The 24,920-nt window shown below is 32.0% G+C and overlaps 3 protein-coding genes across 4 annotated transcripts; all 3 read left to right on the top strand.

Moving 5' to 3' along the window:
- Positions 1-4,247: 4,247 nt before the first annotated feature.
- LOC109167276 ((3S,6E)-nerolidol synthase 1-like) lies at positions 4,248-7,450 on the top strand. The gene is made up of 7 exons (XM_019316286.1): positions 4,248-4,498; positions 5,070-5,377; positions 5,551-5,923; positions 6,026-6,238; positions 6,442-6,580; positions 6,674-6,910; positions 7,020-7,450. The coding sequence occupies exons 1-7, from the start codon at positions 4,398-4,400 to the stop codon at positions 7,323-7,325; spliced, it is 1,677 nt and encodes a 558-aa protein (XP_019171831.1). The 5' UTR covers positions 4,248-4,397; the 3' UTR covers positions 7,326-7,450.
- A 1,594-nt stretch (positions 7,451-9,044) lies between these two features.
- Positions 9,045-13,832, top strand: LOC109167278 ((3S,6E)-nerolidol synthase 1-like). 2 transcript variants are annotated; one of them, XM_019316290.1, is made up of 7 exons: positions 9,045-9,300; positions 10,282-10,583; positions 12,003-12,375; positions 12,477-12,686; positions 12,997-13,135; positions 13,241-13,477; positions 13,559-13,832. In XM_019316290.1, exons 1-7 carry the CDS (start codon positions 9,134-9,136, stop codon positions 13,781-13,783), a joined length of 1,653 nt encoding a protein of 550 aa, XP_019171835.1. In that variant the 5' UTR covers positions 9,045-9,133; the 3' UTR covers positions 13,784-13,832. The 2 variants fall into 2 exon arrangements, with proteins under 2 accessions (XP_019171835.1, XP_019171836.1); XM_019316291.1 differs by having other exon boundaries at positions 10,306-10,583; positions 13,559-13,831.
- A 6,945-nt stretch (positions 13,833-20,777) lies between these two features.
- LOC109167275 ((3S,6E)-nerolidol synthase 1-like) lies at positions 20,778-24,105 on the top strand. Its single transcript, XM_019316285.1, has 7 exons — positions 20,778-21,069; positions 21,672-21,985; positions 22,152-22,524; positions 22,641-22,853; positions 23,047-23,185; positions 23,272-23,508; positions 23,617-24,105. The coding sequence occupies exons 1-7, from the start codon at positions 20,966-20,968 to the stop codon at positions 23,923-23,925; spliced, it is 1,689 nt and encodes a 562-aa protein (XP_019171830.1). The 5' UTR covers positions 20,778-20,965; the 3' UTR covers positions 23,926-24,105.
- The last annotated feature ends 815 nt before the right edge of the window (positions 24,106-24,920 follow it).

The following is a 24,920-nucleotide window of genomic DNA, read 5'->3' on the forward strand; positions in this document are numbered from 1 at the left end:
TCACCTGCGTTTCTAAAGGGGGTGTATTCAATCATGACTTTCATAGAATTTTAAAGATTTTTATGAACTTTAAAAGTTTAGAGGTATTCAATTCAAACTTTTAGAGAGTCTTTAAAAGTCAGGCGGTATTCAATCAAGATTTTTAAAGAGTCTTTAAAAGTCGTGCGGTATTCGATTAAGACTTTTAAAGAGTCTTTAAAAGTCATGTGATATTCAAAAAGTTATGAACTTTTTAAGACTTTTGTAGACTTTTCCTTCTCAAATATAAATAGTTGAAATCCAACCATCAACCCCAAGATTTCAAATTTTCTTTATAACAACTTTGAATGTTTTCTCTCTCTATTTAAACTCTATTTTTTCTCCCTATTTAAACTCTATAAACCTATCTAAATTCAATAAAATTATTTTTTTCTTCATTATCCTATATTTTCCTCACACCTAAACTCTACCAATTTTTCTCTCTCTCATAAACTTTAGAATCTTCATCTAAAAATTTGAAACAATATTATTTTTACTTCATTATTGCTTGTTTATATTGGTTTTTATTTTTTTCTATGAATTTTTTATTTCTAACTTTCTCTAATTCTCCCTAAATACATGAACAAAGCAATTTTTTTATCGTCAAATTTTATATATAAGTAATTAGCATATAAGTCTCAGCATACTACGGATAAAAATAATAATGTTGAGAATGTTGATGTGGGTGAAAAACTATATAATAAGAATTTTATGATATATTATAAATGTTTTGTAAAAAAAATTGTAAAAGATAAGAATCAAAATCATTGAATGTTTGTAATGATGTATTCAATTTAGAATTTCAATGACTTTTGTAGACTTTTTAAAATAAAAAGTTGATAAAAGTCTATGAATGTTTTTTATATAGACTTTTATAGAGTTTTAAAAAGTTTTAAAAAGTTTTGAACGACTCTATGAAAGTCAATCAAAGTTTATTAAAATCTATCATTTTAAAAGTCTTTAAAACTCTACAAAAGTCATGATTGAATACACCCCCTAAATCAGGTTGGGGGGATGAGTTGATATTCCACCCCCTTTTCTTGTTGACTGTTTGTCCGTTGAATTTATGAATTAAGTTTAACCTTTCAAAAAACGAGAAACGCGTTCTTTGACCCACAAGCCAACTTGCTCTTTTTGGCCTTTCTCATTTTGTCATTATTTTCCACTCGTTAAATTTCATTGAACAGATAAAGCTCTGAGTTTTATTTTTCTATATAAATAACACTATTACACCAACTGACAAACACTATCCATTGTCCGTGGTCCATGCATCATCACTTACATACATTCATTATTACAGGGCCGGATTTTAGGCTGTGCAAGCTGGGCTACCGCACAGGGCCCCCAACTTTAGAGGGGCCCCAAATTTTAAAGGTCCAATATTTAATTTTTACCTAGCTAGTTTATAAATAAAAATTAAAAGTTTTTAATTAAACTTAAAAGGTTCTATGAAGAGATGGTAAGAATGTGTATTTGTTGTATTTTAACTTGGAGGTCAAAGGTTCGAAACTTACATGTATTAATTTTAAAAATTGTGATTTTGGTAGGGCCACATTTATTTACTAGAACAGGGCCACCAAAATTTAAAATACGGCCCTGCATTATTATTCTGGCACTGTTGGTAAGTTTATTTATCTATTTATTTTAAGCTTTCAAGAATTCACTACTAGCTAGATTATAAAGTCTTTATATTTATTTAGTTGATAGTAGTTTTTAATTTTTGAGTAATAATTGATTTAAAGAGTGCTTTGAAGGGAAGAACTAATTAAAGTATACCTATAAGCTTAAAAGAAAATAACTGGGGAATTATATTAACAAAACAATGGATAGAACGAATTTCAATCTAATTTTTGAACACTCAACAATTAGATCCCGTGAACAAGAACAAGGAAATAACACAAGTTTCTTTGAAAATATTTCTCTTCATTTTGAAATAATTCACTATCTTAATTATTCAATTAATAATACGTGAGTAATTAATCCAAGTAGTGAATATTAAAGAAACAAAATAAGATATCAAGGAACTTATGGTCCAATGGTATCCAATTGCTCCTTTAAGTCAGAGGTAATAGGTTTGAGCATCATTGGAGGTGTTTAGTAGTTTGGGCATTCTCTTCCCTTAATCAAAGGAGTTAAGTCAAGAAAAAAAAAAAACAACTCACATTAAACACAAAACTCATGCACTTTAAAGTTTCAACAACAACTCACATTAAGTACACACTCACGCACCTTAGACACAATACGCACACACCTTAAGTACAAAACTCACGCACATTAACATTACACCCCCACGTACTTTAAGTACAAAACTCATGCACATTAACATTACACACCCACGTACTTTAAATAGAAATCTCAACAAGACTCACGCACATTAATCAACCGCACGGGATCTCAACAAGACTCACACACATTAATCAACCGCACGGGAATCACTCAACCGCACTGGAACCTTTCACTAAGAAAAAGAATATAATAATAATAATAATAATAATAATAATAATAATAATAATAATAATAATAATAATAATAATAATAATAATAATAATAATACTAATAATAATAGCATTATTAAAGTAATTTAATAGGTACATTTTGAAAATCAATTTCTCATTCACCCATTATCTATTTTATGCATACAATGCAAAATATTGATTTTATTCGTCTTTTTTATGCAACACGTGTGACCTGTGCACCAGGGCGGGAGGTGGGGGGGGGGGGAGGGGGGAGGGGGTCATGATTCCTCCACATATACTAAGGTTCTTGATATCCTCGTTTCTGCTGCGATCGGGTTAAAATAAAGAAAACTCAGCTCTCTAAGTGAACATGGTCGGATAAACCGTCCCGACCTAAGAAGTCGGGGCGGGTCCTAAGGTGGGGCGAAGACTACTGCTAGCTAATTGTTTGCTCGGTCTCCATGTTTAATTAGGTTGAGCTGGTCAGCTTTGAGGTCAGTTATGCTCAGAAATAGTTCTTCATAGTGACTTGACTGAATATCGAGCATGTATACGATATATAGGTCAGTATACCAGGGGATATTCACTACCAAAGTGCTTCAAAATTGACGTGAGAAAATTGAATGGCAGCGATGGATTATAATAGTTCCTTTAATATACGTACACACAATAACGTTGACGGATAATCAATTATCAGCCAGTCAGGGACAGAGCCAGAAATTTGGTTAAGAGGGGACGAAGATGTAGGGGCAGATCCAGACAAATTTTTTAGTAAAGGCAAAACATTAAAACAAAAGAGATAATTTTTAAAAAAAAAATAAATAAATTACCTAAGAAATATAGTTGTAAATATTGTTGGATATGAGTGAAAAATAAAACATAATTTCAAGTAAAGGCAAAATATTAAAACAAAAGAGATAATTTTAAAAAAAAAATAAATAAATAAATTACCTAAGAAATATAGTTGTAAATATTGGTGAATATGGGCAAAAAATAAAACATAATCTGTATGTAAAACTATATTGATGCCAATGATTTGAACCATTAACCTTTATTATTGCCAAACATGTGTTTTGCCAACTAATCTAACTCATTTCTTGATAACATCAATACTTTTTTTATAATAATACTAAATCTTGTACTATATATACATATATACATACAAAGATTATATATCGGGTGGGGTTGGGTGCAATCGTTATGCTGTGGAACCATGTCCACCTTGCAAGGTGGACATGATTCTATATTCATAATTATAAAGCTATATATTCATAATTTTTGAACTTTATATTCATAATTATTAAACTCTATATTCACAGTTACAGAACTCTACGTTCAAAATTACTTAACTATATGTTCATAATTATAAAGTTATATATTCATAATTTTTTAACTTTCACAATTATTGAATATCTATATTCATAATTACAGAACTATATATTTATAATTATGTTCACAACTCTATGTTCATAATTATAGAATTATATGTTCATAATTTTTGAACTATATATTCATAATTATGAACAATATTAGAACTCTACCCACCTTGCAAGGTGAACACAGTTCCACAATATAATTTGCCCAGGTGAGGGAGGTAGCTGCCCCTGGCCCCACTTTGGCTCCGTCCTTTTCACCCACAACAAATATGTGCTTAAAAACACAGAATGAGCCTGCTGCCTATTTTGGCTTCAAAGTCATGCAAGTGGTATGTACAGATTTCAAAATTTTGGGGTTCTATAAATACCATTCTCACCCAAACACTCTACCTGCATCATCACTTCATACATTCATCATACCGCCCTGTTTGGCTTGGCAAAACATTGTCTTAAAGCCTTCCAGAATTGATTTTTCAAAGTAAAATTACAGCTAATCGAAAAGTCTGTTAAGCGGGAAGAAGTCTTTAAAAGATAAATCCTTAACACCATGTCTTCGCATGCATCCATACCATGCTTTTCTATAGGCACCGCTCTTCATTGTCGCCGCCGCACGCCAGTGGTTTTCCGATGCCAATCAGTGAACTCCAGGTATTGTTTTTCTCTTCTTCTTTCATATAATTCAATCCCTTTTGCGCATCGACCAAGAAGATATGTTTGAGTTTTGGTTTGGTTGTAATTTGAGTTATATATAAAATTATTTTATGGTGATTTGCGTTATAGAAAGGGTGAGCTTTAATAAATTACGTGTATAAATTAATTGGTATAACATGATAACCAACATCTTATGTCTACATTTAATATAATCTTTATCTATAGTTAACAATTTGTGTCGGTAATTACGTTACCATGTTATGTACTTTCAATTTGTTAATAGATACAAAATATATTAACAACAGGCACATAATTTTTGGATCAGTTCGCAATGCAATATAAACCCTGGTCCATGATATAATAATTGTGCTATCGGGTTGTATACCAACCTATCAAAAAAAAAAATTAAAAAGAAAATCAGTGCAAGTGGCGTGAGATGAAAGGTCACTAGTATGCTTAGTCTTAGTCATCGGTGGCCCAGTTTACCAAGATGGGACTATGGGAGGTATATCTCCTGCCACCATTATTTGAAAAACTTATTTAATATTAATCATTTGGTATTTTACAGTTCCTTAAGATCGGAAAAAATGACCGTAACACTCTCCAAGGATGAGTTTCTGCTCAAAAGTGAAGGGAAAAGGGAATGGCAGAGGGGATTACTATACCAATTCCAAGAAGATGATTTGCAAGTGCTAAATGTGATAGATGCCATACAGCACCTGGGCATCGACCACCATTTCCATGACCAAATCGGAGCCATTTTGCAGCGACAATATCAAAAAGTTAAAATTGATGATTTTCAGAAAATTAATGGTCTTTATGATATTTCTCTTAGTTTCAGATTACTTAGGCAAGAAGGTTACAATGTCTCATCAGGTACTAATTGTCATCTAACATTATTTCTTAATTACCAATAATTGTGTTGCTCTGTTTTTTTTTTTTCTTCTTTTTCTTATCGAAACCACAAATAAAATATGATACAATTGATGATGAGACTAAAATCTTTTACAATAACCTTAACAATTTTTTTTTACCCTTTTACTTGATAGATGTTTTCACCAAGTTCACTAGCGAGAAAGGAGAGTTTAAGGAGGAACTAAGCAAAGATATAAGAGGGTTGATGGCGTTGCATGAAGCATCCCATCTATCCATAGAAGGAGAAGATGTTCTTGATGAAGCTGCAAAGTTTAGCCGTGAGTCTCTAATAGCAAACATGGTACATCTTGATGAATGCCAAGCCAGCATGGTTCAGAACACATTGCAATATCCTTACCATAAGAGTTTGGCCAGGTTCACAGCCAAAACCTTTATTGAAAACATGAGAGTTGAAAATGAATGGGAAGCTACCCTGGTAAATTTGGCAACAATGGATTATAGCATAACCCAATCATTTTATCAAGAGGAATTTCGTCAAATTCTCCGGTGAGTTGACTTTGAATTTTGGACAATATTGTTGGTTTTATATAAAATTTCTATATGTCAGGCCATTTAATTAATATAATTGTATGTAAATTAAAATTATAGATGGTGGAAAAGTCTTGGGCTAAAGGATGAATTAGCTAAAAATCAACAGCTAAAATGGTACATCTGGACATTGGCACTCATCCCTGATCCTTCCATGTCAAGAGAAAGGATAGAGCTAACGAAGCCAATCGCCCTTGTATACCTTATTGATGACATTATTGATGTTTATGCCACATTTGATCAAACCAAGCAATTTATTGATGCCATCAACAGGTAGATAATATCACTTCATCACTTTCTTTCGTTTATAATAAATTCAATTTAAATGAGAAAAACTACTTTAAAAATAGAATATTATGTTTATGCATCATCAATATTAAATTAATATATAGTACATGACAATATATTAAATACCGAGTATTATTTATTTTAGGAGAATGGGATGCATTTAATTAAATTATATTTTAATTTCACAGATGGGATTTATCTGTGGGGGAAGGACTACCGGATTATATGAAGAGGTGTTTGGTTGTACTGTTCGATACAACTAATGATATCAACAACCTTGTTTTCGAAAAATATGGCTGGAATCCAATTGACCACCTTAAAAGAGCGGTATAGAACAATTTTTGGTATATGCGGGCATTATTAAAACTCAAGATGGGAGTTGGTTTGTTTGTACTGATATTTTGATTATTATTGTCACAGTGGAAATGTTTGTGCAGTGCTTACATAACTGAAGCTAAGTGGTTCGCTACTGGAAAATCGCCGAGCGCTAATGAGTACCTGCAAACTGGGATTATAACTACAGGAATTCCCATGGTTCTCATTACCTGTTTCTTTCTGTTAGGCCACGGTGCATTTGCTGGAACTACAGATATTGAAGACATGATAACTTCGGTTGGAGCAATTCTTCGCCTATTGGATGACCTTGACGCCACTCAGGTAAAGTTGATTAGTTGCCTATAATTATTATAATATTGTCACTAACATGATTATTTGCACTGTTAGTTGGCTTTGTTTTTGATATGGATTTTTATGAAATATATACCAGGGTGAGAAGCAAGATGGAAATGATGCCTCATATGTAGAATACTACGTAAAAGAACATGAAGGTCTGTCAATAAGTGATGGAAAACAACGCATTATGAATATGGTTTCGGAACAATGGAAGCTCATAAACAAGCAGTGCCTTTCTCCAACTCGGATTCCAGAATCTTTTAGCAAATCCTGCTTAAATATTGCTAGAATGGTGCCGATGATGTACAATTATAGTGACACTCACTGTTTACCCATCCTTCAGAAACAAATCATGTCCATGTTTTCTACAATCAATGGCGAATCTATTCGGCTACAGTAGCTGACTAGCTGGCTTGGGAAACCGCTGATGAGTTATAAGATTATGCATGCAAACTATGATGTACAGTACGTAAAGGACTTGTTCGATATGGTTTATAGTAATAATTTATTTAGTGTCATTATCTATGAATGGTTGATTTGAAATAAGATAATAAAGGATAATATATTGGGCCTGGTATAATTGTAGCACTCACTAAAAAATATTCAAATTGAAGCAAAGAATATTCGAACTTTAAAAGTAACACCTATAAAAATTACTCCATACCATTGGATGTTATTTTTTTTAAATGAGAGAAAAAACTAACCATGTATTTAGTAAGTGATTATTGTGATGAAATAATGATGTGATATATGGACCAATATGCAACAAACGTGCTAATATTTTACCATCAATATGTATCTTGCCACTTAGTATAAATAGGACATTCTACCTAGTGTAATGGAAGCATTTTCTTCCAACTTGTACTACGAGCTTCCCAATCTCATAGGATCGAACCATTAATTAGCTTTGCGACTTCATTAACTCCTCTTATATTAATTTATATTTTAATACCATTAAGTAGAGTATGTCAGAACTTGTACTATTCAACAATAATAGTGAATTTTTGTCTAGCCTAGCTCAAAAAAACTAGTGATTTTTTCCATTTCAAGTTTCTATATTAAATGTCTTGTCTCGTTACTCTTTCTCTATTTTTCACTTCTACAATGTAGGTTAATCCGAGTCAATTTACACTATCATATGAAATAAAATAAACACAATAATATACAAATTACAGTGTTATTTGGTGACGTTAACAACTTCAAACGAAAAAAAAAAAAAAAAAAAAAAAAAGGCCAAACTAAAAAGAAGTTGTGTGTATACAAGAAATAAAAACAATGTCAAATTAAAATTAGCACCACTTATTACACCAACATATTTTTCATTCTTGTAAAAATCTCCCTATTATGCTTTTAAAATAAGATACCGCATGTGCAGTTCAGTTGGATACAGGGGTGAAGTTTGGGGAGAAAGATTAGGGATCGAGTCTTATCAGTGGTAGTGAGGGGAACTTCTTATGCGCAGTAAACAAAGGTCTAGCATGTGTGTTCAGCTGAATTACTGTGATTTACATCCTCCTAGATGTTATGTCTACGCGGGGTATGGGGGCCGTTGAGATTGAGAGCGAAGAAAAAAAAGAAAAAGAAATTATAAAAGCAAATGCAACAACTAACCAGTCAAACCGACACTTAAATTTGTTACATGTGAATTTCAATTTTCTTTTTTTGGAAACATTACATGTGAATTTCATTTTCCAGAATGTCAGAATTCCACTACCGAACAAACAGATGTAGATAGAATTAAATTAGTGGCAAGAAAGAAGGTATTCAGTATATTTTTGCAATCTTTTAGAGAAAACTACTGTTTTGATTCCGTTAGTTATCAAAACAGTGATTAAGGATTTAAATTAAATCATTTAATTAACAAAATTTAAAACAATTGAAGAATCAATTCAACCAAATTAAAAATTAGGGATTAAAAGACCAAAACAATAATTTTTTCTATGTTTTATTTCATTCGCTATATCATCCTCCCAATAATATAATAATGGTAGCTCAGATCAATTCTAAACTATCTTTTAATAGAAAAGTCAACCTTCTATATAAAGATATTTATATTATTATGCCATTATATATAGCACTCCATTTCCTATCCAATATTTGACACTACCTTTCAGTTTCAGCAGAAACGTACCTGGAAAGGTTATATAACAGCAAGCATATGAGCATTTAATTTCTAGATTGAGAAGGAGTTTTAGAGTATATATATAAATGAGTTTCTTACCACTTAACACTTTGTTGAGATTAAATTATGCACAGCCGCCGCCGCCGCCGCCGCCCACCATTTCTTCACATGCATCCTTTTCCAAAGGCGCCGACGCTCTTCACCGCCGTCGTTGTACACCATTTCATTTCCGTTGCCAATCAATGAACTCCGGGTATGCTATTCTAATTCACTAATTACTGCACACTTGTATCCATAGCTTAGTATACTTTACGTACTCTTCTTCTTTGTTATAATTTGACCATCAAAATTATTTATGTTTTAATTGGTTCATCAATTCAAATTTATGCTTAATTATGTTTTTTGGTTCAAGCCTCAGTGGAGACGTTATTGGTTCTTTGTGTTTCAGTAGGTTGAGAAAGTATATGAACAGATACTACAATGTAATAGAGCCAGTAACTTTCAAAAAATGAAGGATTAGATTTGGTTGTAATTATTTTTTTTATTGTGAAAAGGGTCAAATAGACCATTGAACTTTATTCGAAAGTGCAATTAAGTCTCTGAACTTCAAAAAAATTTAATAAAACACTCAAACTTAACATTGTAGTGCATCTAATTAAATCCAATAACCGATACTCACTCAAGATTCCGACGATTAAAAAATTTTGACAAAACTTTTTATTTATGGTTCACACATCTATGTAGATCATTGTCCATAGAATAATGATTGATAATTAAAATAGTTGAATTGATAATTACAAATTAAAGTTTTAAATTTAACTCTTTGTGGGAGACTCCAAAAAACTTTATACCTAAATTGATGTACTTCTTTGTAGTCTTTTATACTATTATTATCTTATAATTCAAGAATGATAATTATCATTTCCCTTTTCACTTAATATTATAAATTATGATTAATATATTTATTAATATTTGTCTCCTTGTGGCCCATTGTGCTATTTTCTTATAATTTTATAATGAAAATTATCATTTCCCTTTTTACTCAATATTATAAATTATGATTAATATATTTATTAATATTTGAAATTGATTTTGATTAGCATATAATTCTTCCAAAATAAACTAATACTATCATTTTAAATTAATTTATATATTAATAGTATTGTTTTTAATTTGTAGATGTTTATTCATTCAAGATATATAATTTCCATCTAATTTTTCTAAAATATTTAAGGAAGCAGGACGTTCCATTTATTAGCAAAATTGGGAAGGATGAACCTGAGGTCAAGTATGAAGAGAAAATGGAGGAAGTACGAAATTTCCTCTATCAAATCCAAGAAGATGATTTACAAGTGCTACACGTGATAAATGCCATACAACACCTGGGCATTGACCACCATTTTCAAGACCAAATTGGATCGATTTTGCAGCGTCAATATAACAAATTTGGAATTCTTTTTCGCGACAATAAAGAACTTTTTGAGACATCGATTCTTTTCAGATTACTTAGGCAAGATGGATATCATATCCCTTCAGGTACTAACTTGATTCAACTATATATATATATATATATATATATATATATATATATATATATATATATATATAGATGATGGTTCATGTGCGAAGGGTCTTTTTAAGTAAAAAAAAATTAAGGTAAGACATGAGCTGTTGATTTACAGCTCAAATAAAGGATTTTTTTTATTTTAAATTTTCACTTCTTGGCAACATAGAGATGAGAATGATTAATTGTCACGAACTAATGCACTTTAAGTGTCAAACATATGCACCTTAAGTCTCAAACTTATGCACCTTAATTCTCAAATTGATGCACCTTAAGTCTTCGAACTTATGCACTTTAAGTCTAGAACTGATGCACCTTAAGTGTCGAAATTATGCACCTTAAGTACTGAACTGATGCATCTTAAGTTTCAAAGTGATACACCTTAAATGCTGAACCGATGCACAAATAATGTGCATTGAGCTTTAAATTTATGCACCTAGAGTATGGAAGTCGATATTCTTAATGAATCAAAGTTGTGCACCTTAATTAAGAGTTAAATTCATGCACCTAGAGTCCGTAAGTAGTCAGCTTAAGAGTTAAACCGATGCACCATAAACTAGAAAGTGATGCACTTTAAACTTTAAACATTAAACATATGCACCTAAAGATTTAAACATATGCACCTTAAACATAAACTTACGAACATTAAGCTATAAACTTAAGCACCTTAAGCTTTAAACATAGGCACCAAAAACTATAAACTTACGTCCGGTAAGCTTTAAACTTGTGCACCTTAAGCTATGACGTTTGAACTTACGCAAAATTACCATAATGCCACCACATTTTTTTAAAAAATATTTCTTCATTTTGGATTGTTGATTTCGGCAAGATCAATGACTGAGATTTCACCTCATATATATTTTACCTGAGGACTCCTTCGCATTTGATCTCTAGTGTGTGTGTGTGTATATATATATATATATATATATATATATATATATATATATATATATATATATATATATATATATATATATATATATATATATATATATATATATATATATATATATATATATATATATTCAGGTTCCGGTGCGGATAGGGCTTTCAATGCGGTCGTGCGATCACTCACCATTAGGAACGCATAAATGCACCATTAGGTGTGGTGCATTAATGCATACTTAATGGTGCAATATGCACCTGCCGCACCAAATGTATTATATATATATATATATATATATATATATATATATATATAACAGTTCATGTAAATTGCTCCAGTACGTGAAACTCAAATTTCCTTAACAATGGCCTAGCATATTGATGCGTAGGCTAAACACTGACTACTACCAACAATAATGTTAATAAGAAATTAGAAAGAATTCTTCAGACGAAGTAAAGCAATACTTAGCCTCAATTTCTTTTGTCCTTTATTTGTGTAAAAGAAGATGTCTTCACCAAGTTCATCAATGACAAAGGAAAGTTTAAGGAGGAGCTAAGCAAAGATATAAAGGGGTTGATGGCGTTGCATGAAGCATCCCATCTATCCATACAAGGAGAAGATATTCTTGATGAAGCTGAAAAGTTTAGTAGAAATTCTCTAATAACAAACATGGCATGTCTTGATGATCGCAAAGCCATCATAGTTCAGAGCACATTGCAGAATCCCTATCATAAGAGCTTTTCCAGGTTGAAAGCCAAAACCTTCATTGAGAATATGAGATTTGAAAATGAATGGGAAGCTAGTTTGGTAAATTTGGCAACTATGGATTATGGCATTACCCAATCATTACAACAAGAAGAAATTTTCCAAGTCCTCCAGTGAGTTGACTTTGAATTTTGATCATCAATTTTGTTGGTTTTATTTGAACTTTCTATATATTAGCTAGGTTATTTAATCTAATCATAAATTCATATTGTAGATGGTGGAAAGGGCTTGGACTCATGAATGAGTTGGCCAAAAAACAACAACTAAAATGGTACATTTGGACATTCGCACTCCCTGATCCTTCCAGGTCAAAAGAAAGGGTAGAGATTACCAAGCTAATATCCCTTGTATACCTTATTGATAACATTATTGATGTTTATGCAACATTTGACCAAACCATTCAATTTTTAGATGCCATTTGCAGGTATATAATCACTTTACTTTCCTTCTCTCTCTCTCTCTTTCTCTCTTTGGAAATATTGATCCTCTTTTTTAATTCAACTTAAACTTGTGAAACAGTTATTATTTATATTTTTATGATGGATTATATATACAACATTTCTTGTATGCACTGATAAGTGATAAGGAATATATATATATATATATATATATATATATATATATATATATATATATATATATATATATATATATATACATTGCATTAAATAATTACTTTTAAAAGAATTGATGTAATTTATTACATTATTAATTATTATAATGTAATTTTACAGATGGGAAATATCAGTGGCTGAGGGATTACCAAATTACATGAAGAGGTGTTTAGTTGTACTGTTTGATACAACTAATGATATCAGCAACTTTATTTTCAACAAGTATGGTTGGAATTCAATAGACCACCTTAAAAAAGCGGTATACATGCAAAACAATTTTTGGTGAATGTATATTAAAACCCAATTAACATACAGTTGATACGTTTGGACTGACCTACATCTGACTATTATTATATTGTCTCAGTGGAAAAGTTTGTGCGGTGCATATATAACTGAAGCAAAGTGGTTTGCTACCGGGAATTGCCCGACAGCTGATGAGTACTTGAAGATTGGGATTATAACTACAGGAGTTCCCATGGCTCTGATTGCCAGCTTCTTGGTGTTAGGCCACGATGCATCCAATGGAACCACAGATATTGAAGAAATGATAACTTCAGTAGGAGCAATTCTTCGCCTCTTAGATGACCTTGACGCTACTCAGGTAAAGTTGTGTCTGCCTGTAATTATGGTATCTACTTGTTAATGTTGTTTCTGACATGGATTTCTATGAAATATATGGCAGGGTGAGAAGCAAGATGGAAATGATGCGTCATATGTAGAGTACTACGTAAAAGAAAACCATGGTGTTTCATTAAGTGATGGAAAACAACGCGTTATAAATATGGTTTCAGAACAGTGGAAGCTCCTAAACAAGCAGTGCCTGTCTCCAACTCCAATTCCAACATCTTTTAGGAAAGCTTGCTTAAATGTTGCAAGAATGGTGCCGATGATGTACAACTATAGCTAGTGACACTCACTGTCTACCCATCCTCCAAAAGCAAATCATGTCCATGTTTTCTACAATCAATGGTCAATTTGCATGTTAGAATATAAAGTGTAATGTATACATTGCTTTAAATTTTAGGGTCCGTTTGGAAAGTAGGAAAATGAATTCTGTAAAATGAACTCATTTTCTGTGTTTGATTGCATTCCCAAAAACTGTCTTGATATGTTTGGTTTATTTTTTGAAAATGAGTACAATTGTATAATTAAGCATTTTAATTATTTTATTTAAAATATAAAAATATTTATAATAATATTAAAAATTATGTTATTTATTAAAAAAATTAAAAAGCAAAGTATTGGTTTCCGCCGAAAACTAGAGCACCAAAAAACTGCTCTGGTTTTCACAGTAATTACTGTTTTCTGGCGGAAATCAGAGCAGTTTTGATCTCTAATCTTAATAAATATATGTATCTAATTCAATTAAATTAAAACAATTTTGAATCAAGTTATTTGTATACAATTTATTTTTGTAATATTTAATTGTTATGGAAATAAATTTCTAAGACTAAAGATGAATCTTAAAATTATTTTGAAATATAAGGACGGAATAGCAAAATCTCAATAAATTGTGAAATATTATTGTTGTTCAAAGACTATATGTACTTGATTGAGACAAATCTATATTTATTGGAGAGTGACCTCTTACCAGTTACCACATTATTTAGACGAAACCTATATTTATAGGAGAGCGACCTCTTACCAATTACCACCTCTCTTAACTACATCATAATTGAGCGCCTTTAATATAGTTTGTTGTTTTGCATATGGCTAAGGAATAAAGATATAGATTGGTTGCTACTAAATAAGCTTGTTCGTGGTCACCGGTCGATGAGTCCGGCGACACAATATTTTTTTGGGTAATATTTAGTTTAGTATTCGTATATAAAATTTATATACTTTAAAATTATATTAAAAGTATTGTTAAATATTTTTAAAAATTAAATTTTAAAATTTGAAGAAAATATTAAAATGTGAAGTAATAAATAAAGCATAAAATAGTTTTAAAATACTAAAACTAGTAAAATGAGACAAAATGTGTAAAATTGTATTCCATAATAATTATAATTACAATTAAAATTAGAATTAATAATAAATATATAATTAAATGGTTGTTTGTAATAGAGTTGATGGTAGTCCAAAAAAACAAAAAAATGGTTGTTGATGCATGGGGAGTGGGTTGACCCACAAAAAATTTGAGAAAATCTAGAGATAAATAAAAGAGTAAATATTTAAAATGATTTTTTTTGTCTATGTCATAATTCACAAATTAGTTATCGACTATCAAGTTTAATTAGTAAATTAAGTTACTATTCAGTTCTTACTCAATAATGAATTCAACGGAAGATTAATTTGTGAATTATTGGGTAAGAATTGAACAGTTAATGGTTTAATTGATAAAATTGATAGTTAAAGAGTAATTAGTAAGTTATAGCATAGTTGATAGACCATTTTGAGTATTTATTCTATATATATATATATATATATATATATATATATATATATATATAAAGGAATGTTCAAATAAAATGTTATCCTTGACCACAAAAGATATGTGCAAATTACATTGTGGACTAAGATCCACAATATGCAATGCGGACTTTGGTCCAAAGTGATATCGGTTTGTTTAAATTAATGTGATTTTTTTTTTTTTTCTGTTTAGTCAACGTTTGTCTTTGCAGTAGATATTTAATTAAAAATTAACAAGTTTTCTTTATGTTAAAAAAAAAAAAAAAAAAAAAAAAAAAAGTCACCAAAGACATCTTTGATGTGAATTACAAAGTAGCATTGTTTTCAATGTAGGTCTATCTTATAAGGTAGACCCTAATTGACGATAATACAAACAACACCAACCCTATACCATTTTCCATGAGGATCCAAGGCTAAAGAAAAATAAGTGTGATGTGGTAAATATGCAACGATATCTCAAATACATACAATTCGCAAGGTCGGATTGTAGATGAGTCCTTTAATATAATAGTCTGCTTGTTGGTTTAAGTCTTAAACTCGGGGAATGACGTGAGGTTAGAGAGTCCCGAGCTATGGTGTAGTAGGTGAAGGTAGATGCCAAAAAGTCCCCTCCTAGAATTTAATACGATATTTATAGGGGGGTGAAGGGGAGCACATGAAGGGGGGTCGACATGGGCGACATGTGTGACCCATGTAGGGGGGTCGGAGGCTCTGCTGATACCCCACGTATGCTAAGGTTCTTGACGTCCTTGTTTTTGCTGCGACCGGATTGAAATAAAGAAGTAAGACTCAGCTGCGCTCTCTAAGCGAACGATGGTCGGATAGGCCGTCCCGACCTAAGAAGGTCAGGGCGGGTCCTAAGGCGAGCGAAGACTACTGCCAGCTAAGCGTTTGCTCGGTCTCCACATTTAGTTGGGTCGATCAATTTTTAGGTAGGTTATGCTCGAGAATTGTTCCTCATGGTCACTTGCGTATATGTAAGTATACCAAGGGATACTCATTCCCTATCAAAGTGCTTCAAATATAATTCACGTGAGAAAATTGAATGGCAGTGATGGATTATAATAGTTCCTTTATTGTACAGTCAACAATGTTGACTGATAATCGATTATCAGCCACAACAAATATCTTATCTATAATAAAGCAAGATGTATTGGCCACAAAAAATTGCTCCAATTCCTGCCCAAGCAATACGACACCGTTTGGTAAATGCGGTATTTGTGCATAATCCCAGATATTTTACAATTTTTGAAATATTTAATTACTCTGTATAAAAGATGTTATTAATGGTGTATGTTCCTGGACTAGATTTCCTAGGCAAACAACGTATTTATAATTTATCAATATGTTTTTTCCTATTTCTAGAAAACATTTATTGATAAAGAGTAATGATCCACTGCTGGAAATCTCGCGTTTTCCGTCCAACATTTGTTATGTTGGACGGAAAAGGCGATATATTGGTCGGAAACGACGTTTTCGTCCAACATACCGACCAAAAGGAACGTTCGGAAAAACCTCCGTGGGAAATTCCGTCCAACTATGATTTTTGGTCGGAAATAGCGTCCAACGAACAAAAATTGGACGGAAATTCCGGCAAGTATCCCACCATTTTTAAAACGTGGGAATTTCCGTCCAACCATGTGCGTTGGTCGAAAATTCCGTCCAACTATGTGCGTTGGTCGGAAATTCCGACCAATGTTGGACGGAAAACTCACATATTATATTTTGTAATTTTCCTTCCAACTGTTGGTAGGAAAATCTTAAATCATATGGAATATTTTTATTATTTTTATATTATTAAAATTTTATTTATATATGTTGTAAATAAATTATATGTCATCAACAAATTAATGGACAGACTAAATTGAAAATTGAAAATATATTTAAACATCAAAATTCTTTACAACAAAAATTATGGTCATGTTCATAAATAAAAAAAAGTCATGAAAATATATACTAAATTGATACTACTTAAGTATGTTGCACCCAAATAAGCCTTCAAATTCGGCACTACTTCAATGGCTTTGATCAATGAAGCATCCACAACCTTCTTCAATGACTTTGATCAAGTGTAGACCTTCACCAAAATTAGACCGTGATAGATTTCAAAATGCAAAAATCATACAGAAAACATAAACAATACTTGGAAAAACAAACTTAGAAGTCTTTTCTCTCTTGAAACTGCAAATGATCCAGCAACAACAAAATCATCATAAGCAACCTGAGATAAACATTTCATCAATTAAACTTGAAATGCACCACCATCCATCAAAAGCACCCATACATGTTAGGGATATTCATGTTCTGACCAAAACCAAAAGTCATCTACAATCAATGCTTTAATGTTAAAACTTTGTCTAGTATACATTTACTACAGTTTTTTAAAACATCTGACCTGATTTCTAAGCTCCACGATCCTTGGTTCTTTTTCTAGATTTTCCCCTGTACAAGATGAGAGTTTAAAATGCATCTGTATATAGCATTTTTAAAAGAAACAGTTTCATGACAAAACTGGCTAGGAACTTACTAGCAAGCTGCAAAGTTTCATTACGAAGCTCATCCCTTACCTATTAGAAAATTAATAGACACGACGAAATAGTCAGACAGTTTAAACAATACAAGATTTTCACTCAGCACCCTGGCTTAAACTCAATAAAAACACAAATTTATGATTCAATATTCAGGTATATTAGGCACTTTCTTTAAGTTGCTAAAGTTCATGAAACTGGAAATGGGGTCAAAATTAATTCCTAGGAAGCAACTTTCCAGTTTCCTATATGCATTAATAAAAAATCTAGAAAAAGCTAAACACTAAATCAAATTCATTCCACACTTTCCAGCATTTTAAATTCATCAAACTAAATAAGCCTCCTAATCCAAATCCAAAATCTTTTGCTATTCCAAATTCACAAACTATACAGACCAACCACAACATTCAGTGCGCAAGAATTACAAAAAAAAAAAAAAAAACAAAAAACAAAAAAAAAAACAAAAAAAAACAAATAAAAACAAAAAAGGGTTAAAAAATATTAACAATAAACTTCAATCAGCAAAAACTCAAAGAAAGAGAGGAAAAGAATGAAGTTTAGCATAAACCAATACTCATCCATCATCCATCTTCCGGCGAGTATATTTTGAGCGAAAAGAAAGCGAAGTTGCCCAAATCTGAACCGTCACCAAAAGAAAGAGCATTTAGAGCAAAAAGAAAGCGAATCCGTCCAGATCTGAGCCGTGCAGTTTGATTTTAGAGATTAGGAGAAGAAATAAATTACAAAAAATTCAAAGGGAGACTTACCAGCGGTGGTGGAGGCTAGCAGTGGCGGTGGCAGAGGCTAGCGGTGTCGGCGGCAAGTCGAGACGGAATGGCGGCATCGGCGGTGGCATCTACTGCAGGTCGCGGCGGTTCGCGGCTTCGAATAAGAGGGCGGAGCGAAGGAGCGTCGGCTGAGAGATAGAGAGTGACGATGGAAGAAGCCCTAAGATCTGAAGATCTGATTTAATTTGCTAAGTATTTGGTTCGCGACTTGGGACTTGGGGAGAATGCAAAAGTGGCTTTTTGGCTTCCCTCAGATCTGATTTAGTTTTATAAAAATAAAAATAAAAAAAAAATATGCGGGGGACTTTCCGCGGCACCTTCTTCAGGAGTGTTAAAATTCTTACCATTTTTAATTTATGCCTATTAGTCAATTTGAGTTTACCAACCAACACTACAGGTTGGATAGAATTTCCTTCCAACATTGGATGTTGAACGGAATTTCCGTCCAACGCGCGAATGTTGGACGGAACTTCCGACCAACTTTCCGTCCATTCTTCTTTTGCGATTGAAAGTTGAAGTTTTTATTAAAATACCGACCAACTTACAGTTGGACGGAAATGTTGGATGGAAATAGCGAGATTTCCAACAGTGATCTATTGTTATGCTCAAGGTGCCTGTTCAATTCTCGATATCATCTTTGCATTAATATATATATATATATATATATATATATATATATATATATATATATATATATATAGACGTGGTGGTTGCAAAATTGGGTCCATGGATTTCACATAGGTCTTAGATTGCGGGAAGGAAATGGACCCAGATTCGGATGCCGATCCCATTCAGGCGAAGAAGAAAAGAAGTAGCCGATGAGGTATCTGTTTGACGACTCAGATAATAAATTTATGACTTGATATTTTTAATGAGATGTGTTCTTTGACAGGAAAATGCAAGGGATTGGGCTGTTAGTCGAAGGAGGTTCTGGGGAACTCCACGTTCAGTATGGATTAGTGAGGATGGCGAGGAGATTGTTGCTATGGATCCATTGATAAATTGGAAAAGCTTTCTGGTGAAAAGGTTTGCATTTTGTTCTATCTTGAATGATGGCTATTTTTGTAGTATATATATATATATATATATATATATATATATATATATATATATATATATATATATATATATATATATAGCAGAGGCTTAGAGGCATAATGGTCGTAGGATTGGGTTCTTGGATTTCGCGTAGGTGTTTGATGCGTTGCAGTCGCGGGCGATCAATGACCACACAAGGAAAACTGCGAATGGCCATGGTGGAGAAACCGTACATGGCGGAGGCGAGGCGAGGCAACATGCGAAGAAGAGGCAGATTGAGTTATGGGAGCAAGGATTTGGATGTTTCAATTACTTGCACAGGGTGGAGGTCGAAGATGGTGACAACTCAATGAGCGTTTTGGGTAGCTGCACAACCTCTGCTGGTTGGAAGTGGTATAGATAATGCCTACATTATGCAGGGTTTTTTTTGAATGCTTATGCAGGGTTTTGTATTTTCTTATTTTCTTTATTTTGGAAAGAGTTTAATTTTTTTTTTCTTCTTCCTCATGATGATCCTTAACAAAACTGGTGAAAGTGGACCAATGTGCATAGGTAAACGAAAGATTTGTGAAGAACTGAATATGATAAAAGATTTGACAAAAAACTCATTGTAGAAGGTTCTTGAATGTGTGTAGAAATTGCAGAAAAATCATTGAGTTTATTTTGAATATATTTCTTTTTCTAAAGAAATTTCTTTTTCATTTGATCTTCTATTATAAATGTGATGTTTAGAATTTTAATATTTCAAACATTTAATCTGTGCATTATCATACTAACTACACACCTTTATATATATATATATATATATATATATATATATATATATATATATATATATATATATATATATATATATATATATATATATATATATATATATATATATATTAATAATTATACTTGAAAATTTATTTCGTTGTGATTAATTATATTCTTTTCATGTAATTCTTTTAATATTTTATTCCACAGTATATCATTTACTTTACAAATCATTCCACGTGCATCGCACGGGTATCATACTAGTGTGCTTAAAAACACAGAATGAGCCTGCCTATTTTTGGCTTCAAAGTCATGCAAGTGGTAGGTACAGATTTTAAAATTTTGGGGTTCTATAAATACCATTCTCACCCAAACACTCTACCTGCATCATCACTTCATACATTCATCATACCGCCCTGTTTGGCTTGGCAAAACATTGTCTTAAAGCCTTCCAGAATTTACTAGATAATTTTCTTTTTAATTGACTTTTCAAGTAAAATTATATAGCTAATCGGAAAGTGTGTTAAACGGGAAGAAGTCTTTAAAAGATAAATCCTTAACACCATGTCTTCACATGCATCCATACCATGCTTCTCTATAGACACCGCTCTTCATTGTCGTCGCCGCACGCCAGTGGTTTTCCGATGCCAATCAGTACTGAACTCCAGGTTTTGTTTTTCTCTTCTTCTTTCATATAATTCAATCCCTTTTTCTCATCGACCAAGAAGATATGTTTGAGTTTTGGTTTGGTTGTAATTTGAGTTATATAAAAATTGTTTTATGGTGATTTGCGTTTTAAAAAGGGTGAGCTTTTATAAATTACGTGTATAAATTAATTGGTATAACATGTTAACCAACATCTACATTCTTATATGTGTGCATTTAATATATTTTGTAACTACAATTTGTGTCTGTAATTACCATGTTATGTGTTTTCAATTTATTAATAGGTATAAAAATTGTTAACTTATATATGTACAGAATGTATTAATTGGTAGATACATAATTTTTGAATTGAGATTCACAATAATATACAACTTGAATCCTGGTCTATGGTATAATGGGGTTGTACACCAACATATCAAAAAATAAAAAAATAAAAAATATATAAAAAGAATAATTCAGTGCAAGTGGCGTGAGATGAAAGGTCATTAATATGTTTAGTCTTAGTCATCGGTGGTCCAGTTTAAAAAGATGAGACTATGGGAGGTATATCTCCTGTCACCATTATTTGAGACTTATTTAACATTAATCATTTACTATTTTACAGTTCCTTAAGATCGGAAAAAATGACGGCAACACTATCCAAGGATGAGTTTCTGCTCAAAAGTGATGAAGGGAAAAGGGAGGAATGGCAGAGGGGATTACTATACCAATTCCAAGAGGATGATTTGCAAGTGCTAAATGTAATAGATGCCATACAGCACTTGGGCATCGAGCACCATTTTCATGACCAAATCAGCTCCATTTTGCAGCGACAATATCAGAAAGTTAAAATTGATTATTTTGAGAAAATTAATGATCTTTATGGTATTTCTCTTCGCTTCAGATTACTTAGGCAAGAAGGTTACTATGTCTCATCAGGTATTAGTTGTCATCCGACATTATTTCTTAATTACCAATAATTGTATTGCTTTTTTTTTTTCTTATGTAAACAACAAATAATATAATACACTTGATGATGATGCATGAGACTAAAATCTTCTACAGTGTCCTTAACAATTTTTTGTTTTACCCTTTTACTTGAAAGATGTTTTCGCCAAGTTCACTAGCGAGAAAGGACAGTTTAAGGAGGAACTAAGCAAAGATATAAGAGGGCTGATGGCGTTGCATGAAGCATCCCATCTATCCATAGAAGGAGAAGATGTTCTTGATGAAGCTGCAAAGTTTAGCCGTGAGTCTCTAATAGCAAGCATGGTACATCTTGATGAAACCCAAGTCAGCATGGTTCAGAACACATTGCAATATCCGTATCATAAGAGTTTGGCCAGGTTCACAGCCAAAACCTTTATTGAAAACATGAGAGTTGAAAATGAATGGGAAGCTACCCTGGTAAATTTGGCAACAATGGATTATAGCATAACCCAATCATTTTATCAAGAGGAATTTCGTCAAATTCTCCGGTGAGTTGACTTTGAATTTTGTGCAATATTATATTATTGGTTCTAATTTATATAAAATTTCTATATGCATGTCAGGCCATTTAATTAATATAATTGTATGTAAATTAAAATTATAGATGGTGGAAAGGTCTTGGACTAAAGGATGAATTGGCTAAAAATCAACAGCTAAAATGTTACATCTGGACATTGGCACTCATCCCTAATCCTTCCATGTCAAGAGAAAGGATAGAGTTAACGAAGCCAATCGCCCTTGTATACCTTATTGATGACATTATTGATGTTTATGCCACATTTGATCAAACCAAGCAATTTGTTGATGCCATCAACAGGTAGATAATATAATATCACTTATCTCTTTCGTTTATAAATTCAATTTAAATGAGAAAAACAATTACTTTAAAAATAAAATATTATGTTTATGCATCATCAATATTAAATTAATATATAGTGACAATATATTAAATATTATTTATTTTTAGAAGAATGAGATGTAATGAATTAAATTATAATTTAATTTTACAGATGGGATTTATCCGTGGGAGAAGGACTACCAGATTATATGAAGAGGTGTTTGGTTGTATTATTTGATACAACTAATGATATCAACAACCTTGTTTTCGACAAATATGGCTGGAATCCAATTGACCACCTTAAAAGAGCGGTATAGAACAATTTTTTTGTATATGCGGGCATATATTAAAACTCAAGATCGGACTTGTACTGATATTTTGACTATTATTGTGACAGTGGAAATGTTTGTGCAGTGCTTACATAACTGAAGCTAAGTGGTTCGCTACTGGAAAATCACCGACCACTAATGAGTACTTGCAGACTGGGATTATTACTACAGGAATTCCCATGGTTCTCATTACATGTTTCTTCCTGTTAGGCCACGGAGCATTTGCCGGAGCTACAGATATTGAAGACATGATAACTTCCGTGGGAGCAATTCTACGCCTATTAGATGACCTTGACGCCACTCAGGTAAAGTTGGTTAGTTGCCTATAATTATTATAATATTGTCACTAACATGATTATTTGCACTGTCCTTTGTTTTTTATATGGATTTCTTTTTTTTGAAATATATATCAGGGCGAGAAGCAAGATGGAAATGATGCCTCATATGTAGAGTACTATGTAAAAGAACATGAAGGTCTGTCAATAAGTGATGGAAAACAACGAATTATGAATATGGTTTCGGAACAATGGAAGCTCATAAATAAGAAGTGCCTTTCTCCAACTCGGATTCCAGAATCTTTTAGCAAATCCTGCTTAAATATTGCTAGAATGGTGCCGATGATGTACAATTATAGTGACACTCACTGTTTACCCATCCTTCAGAAACAAATCATGTCCATGTTTTCTACCATCAATGGCGAAGAATCTATTCGGCTACAGTAGCTGGCTTTGGAAACCGCTGAGATGATGAGTAGTTATAAGATTATGCATGCAAATTGTGATGTACATGTAGTACGTAAAGAACTTGTTCCATATGGTTTATAGTGATAATTTATTTATAGCGTCTTTATCTATCAATGGTTGGTTTGAAATCAGATAATAAAGGATAATATATTGGGCCTTGTATAGCTGTACCACTCGCTAATGAAAAGCAAAAAATATTCGTACTAACATTAAAAGTAACACCTACAAAAATTGCTTCATACTATTGGATGTTACGAGTGTTCAAGTTTAATTTTCTTTTATTTTTTTAAAATGAGAGTACAAACTAACCATGTATTTAGTAAGTGATTATTGACTTATTGTAATGAAATAATGATGTGATATATGGACCAATATGACAATTATTGACCATTTTCGATCTCTGTAATGCGCTTTCCGATCGATTTTCTGGGTCAAAAAGTAGACCATATTTAAACGGACAAGTAACACGTGAAGCGTCCTCTCAGTCATTATCGTTTGCCGCTTTGACTGTGTGTCTGTGTGTGTATATAAATATATAATGTTTGTGAAATTATTTACCTAAATATATAATTATACAAAAAAAAAAAAAAAAAAAAAGTTTAACAAGTATTCATAGCATAATTGGTTTTATTAGGTTTGATTTATAGAAAAGTTAAGAGATTTTAAATACCAATATAAAATTGGGGTGAGATTTGGGTGGGGGCGAGTTATTTAATTTGAATTAGCTTGTGCAAACTCTAGGCCGGCTAAATACGTCAGGTTTGATATTATTCTAAACCAACCTGTCTACTAGGCTAAACAGACCTAACTTGATGGGTTGGACCCGTTTATCCTCCAATACATTATCAAGTTTTATCTAGTGTACATCTTATATGTAAAAATGTCACTCAAACATTCAAAAAAATAGAACTTCAAGAAATCTAACTATAGTAAGATTTTTTATTTTTTTATTTTATTTTTTTTATGATAGGGAC

The sequence above is a fragment of the Ipomoea nil genome, unplaced genomic scaffold, assembly GCF_001879475.1.
Source record: "Ipomoea nil cultivar Tokyo-kokei standard unplaced genomic scaffold, Asagao_1.1 scaffold3147, whole genome shotgun sequence".
NCBI lineage: Eukaryota > Viridiplantae > Streptophyta > Magnoliopsida > Solanales > Convolvulaceae > Ipomoea > Ipomoea nil.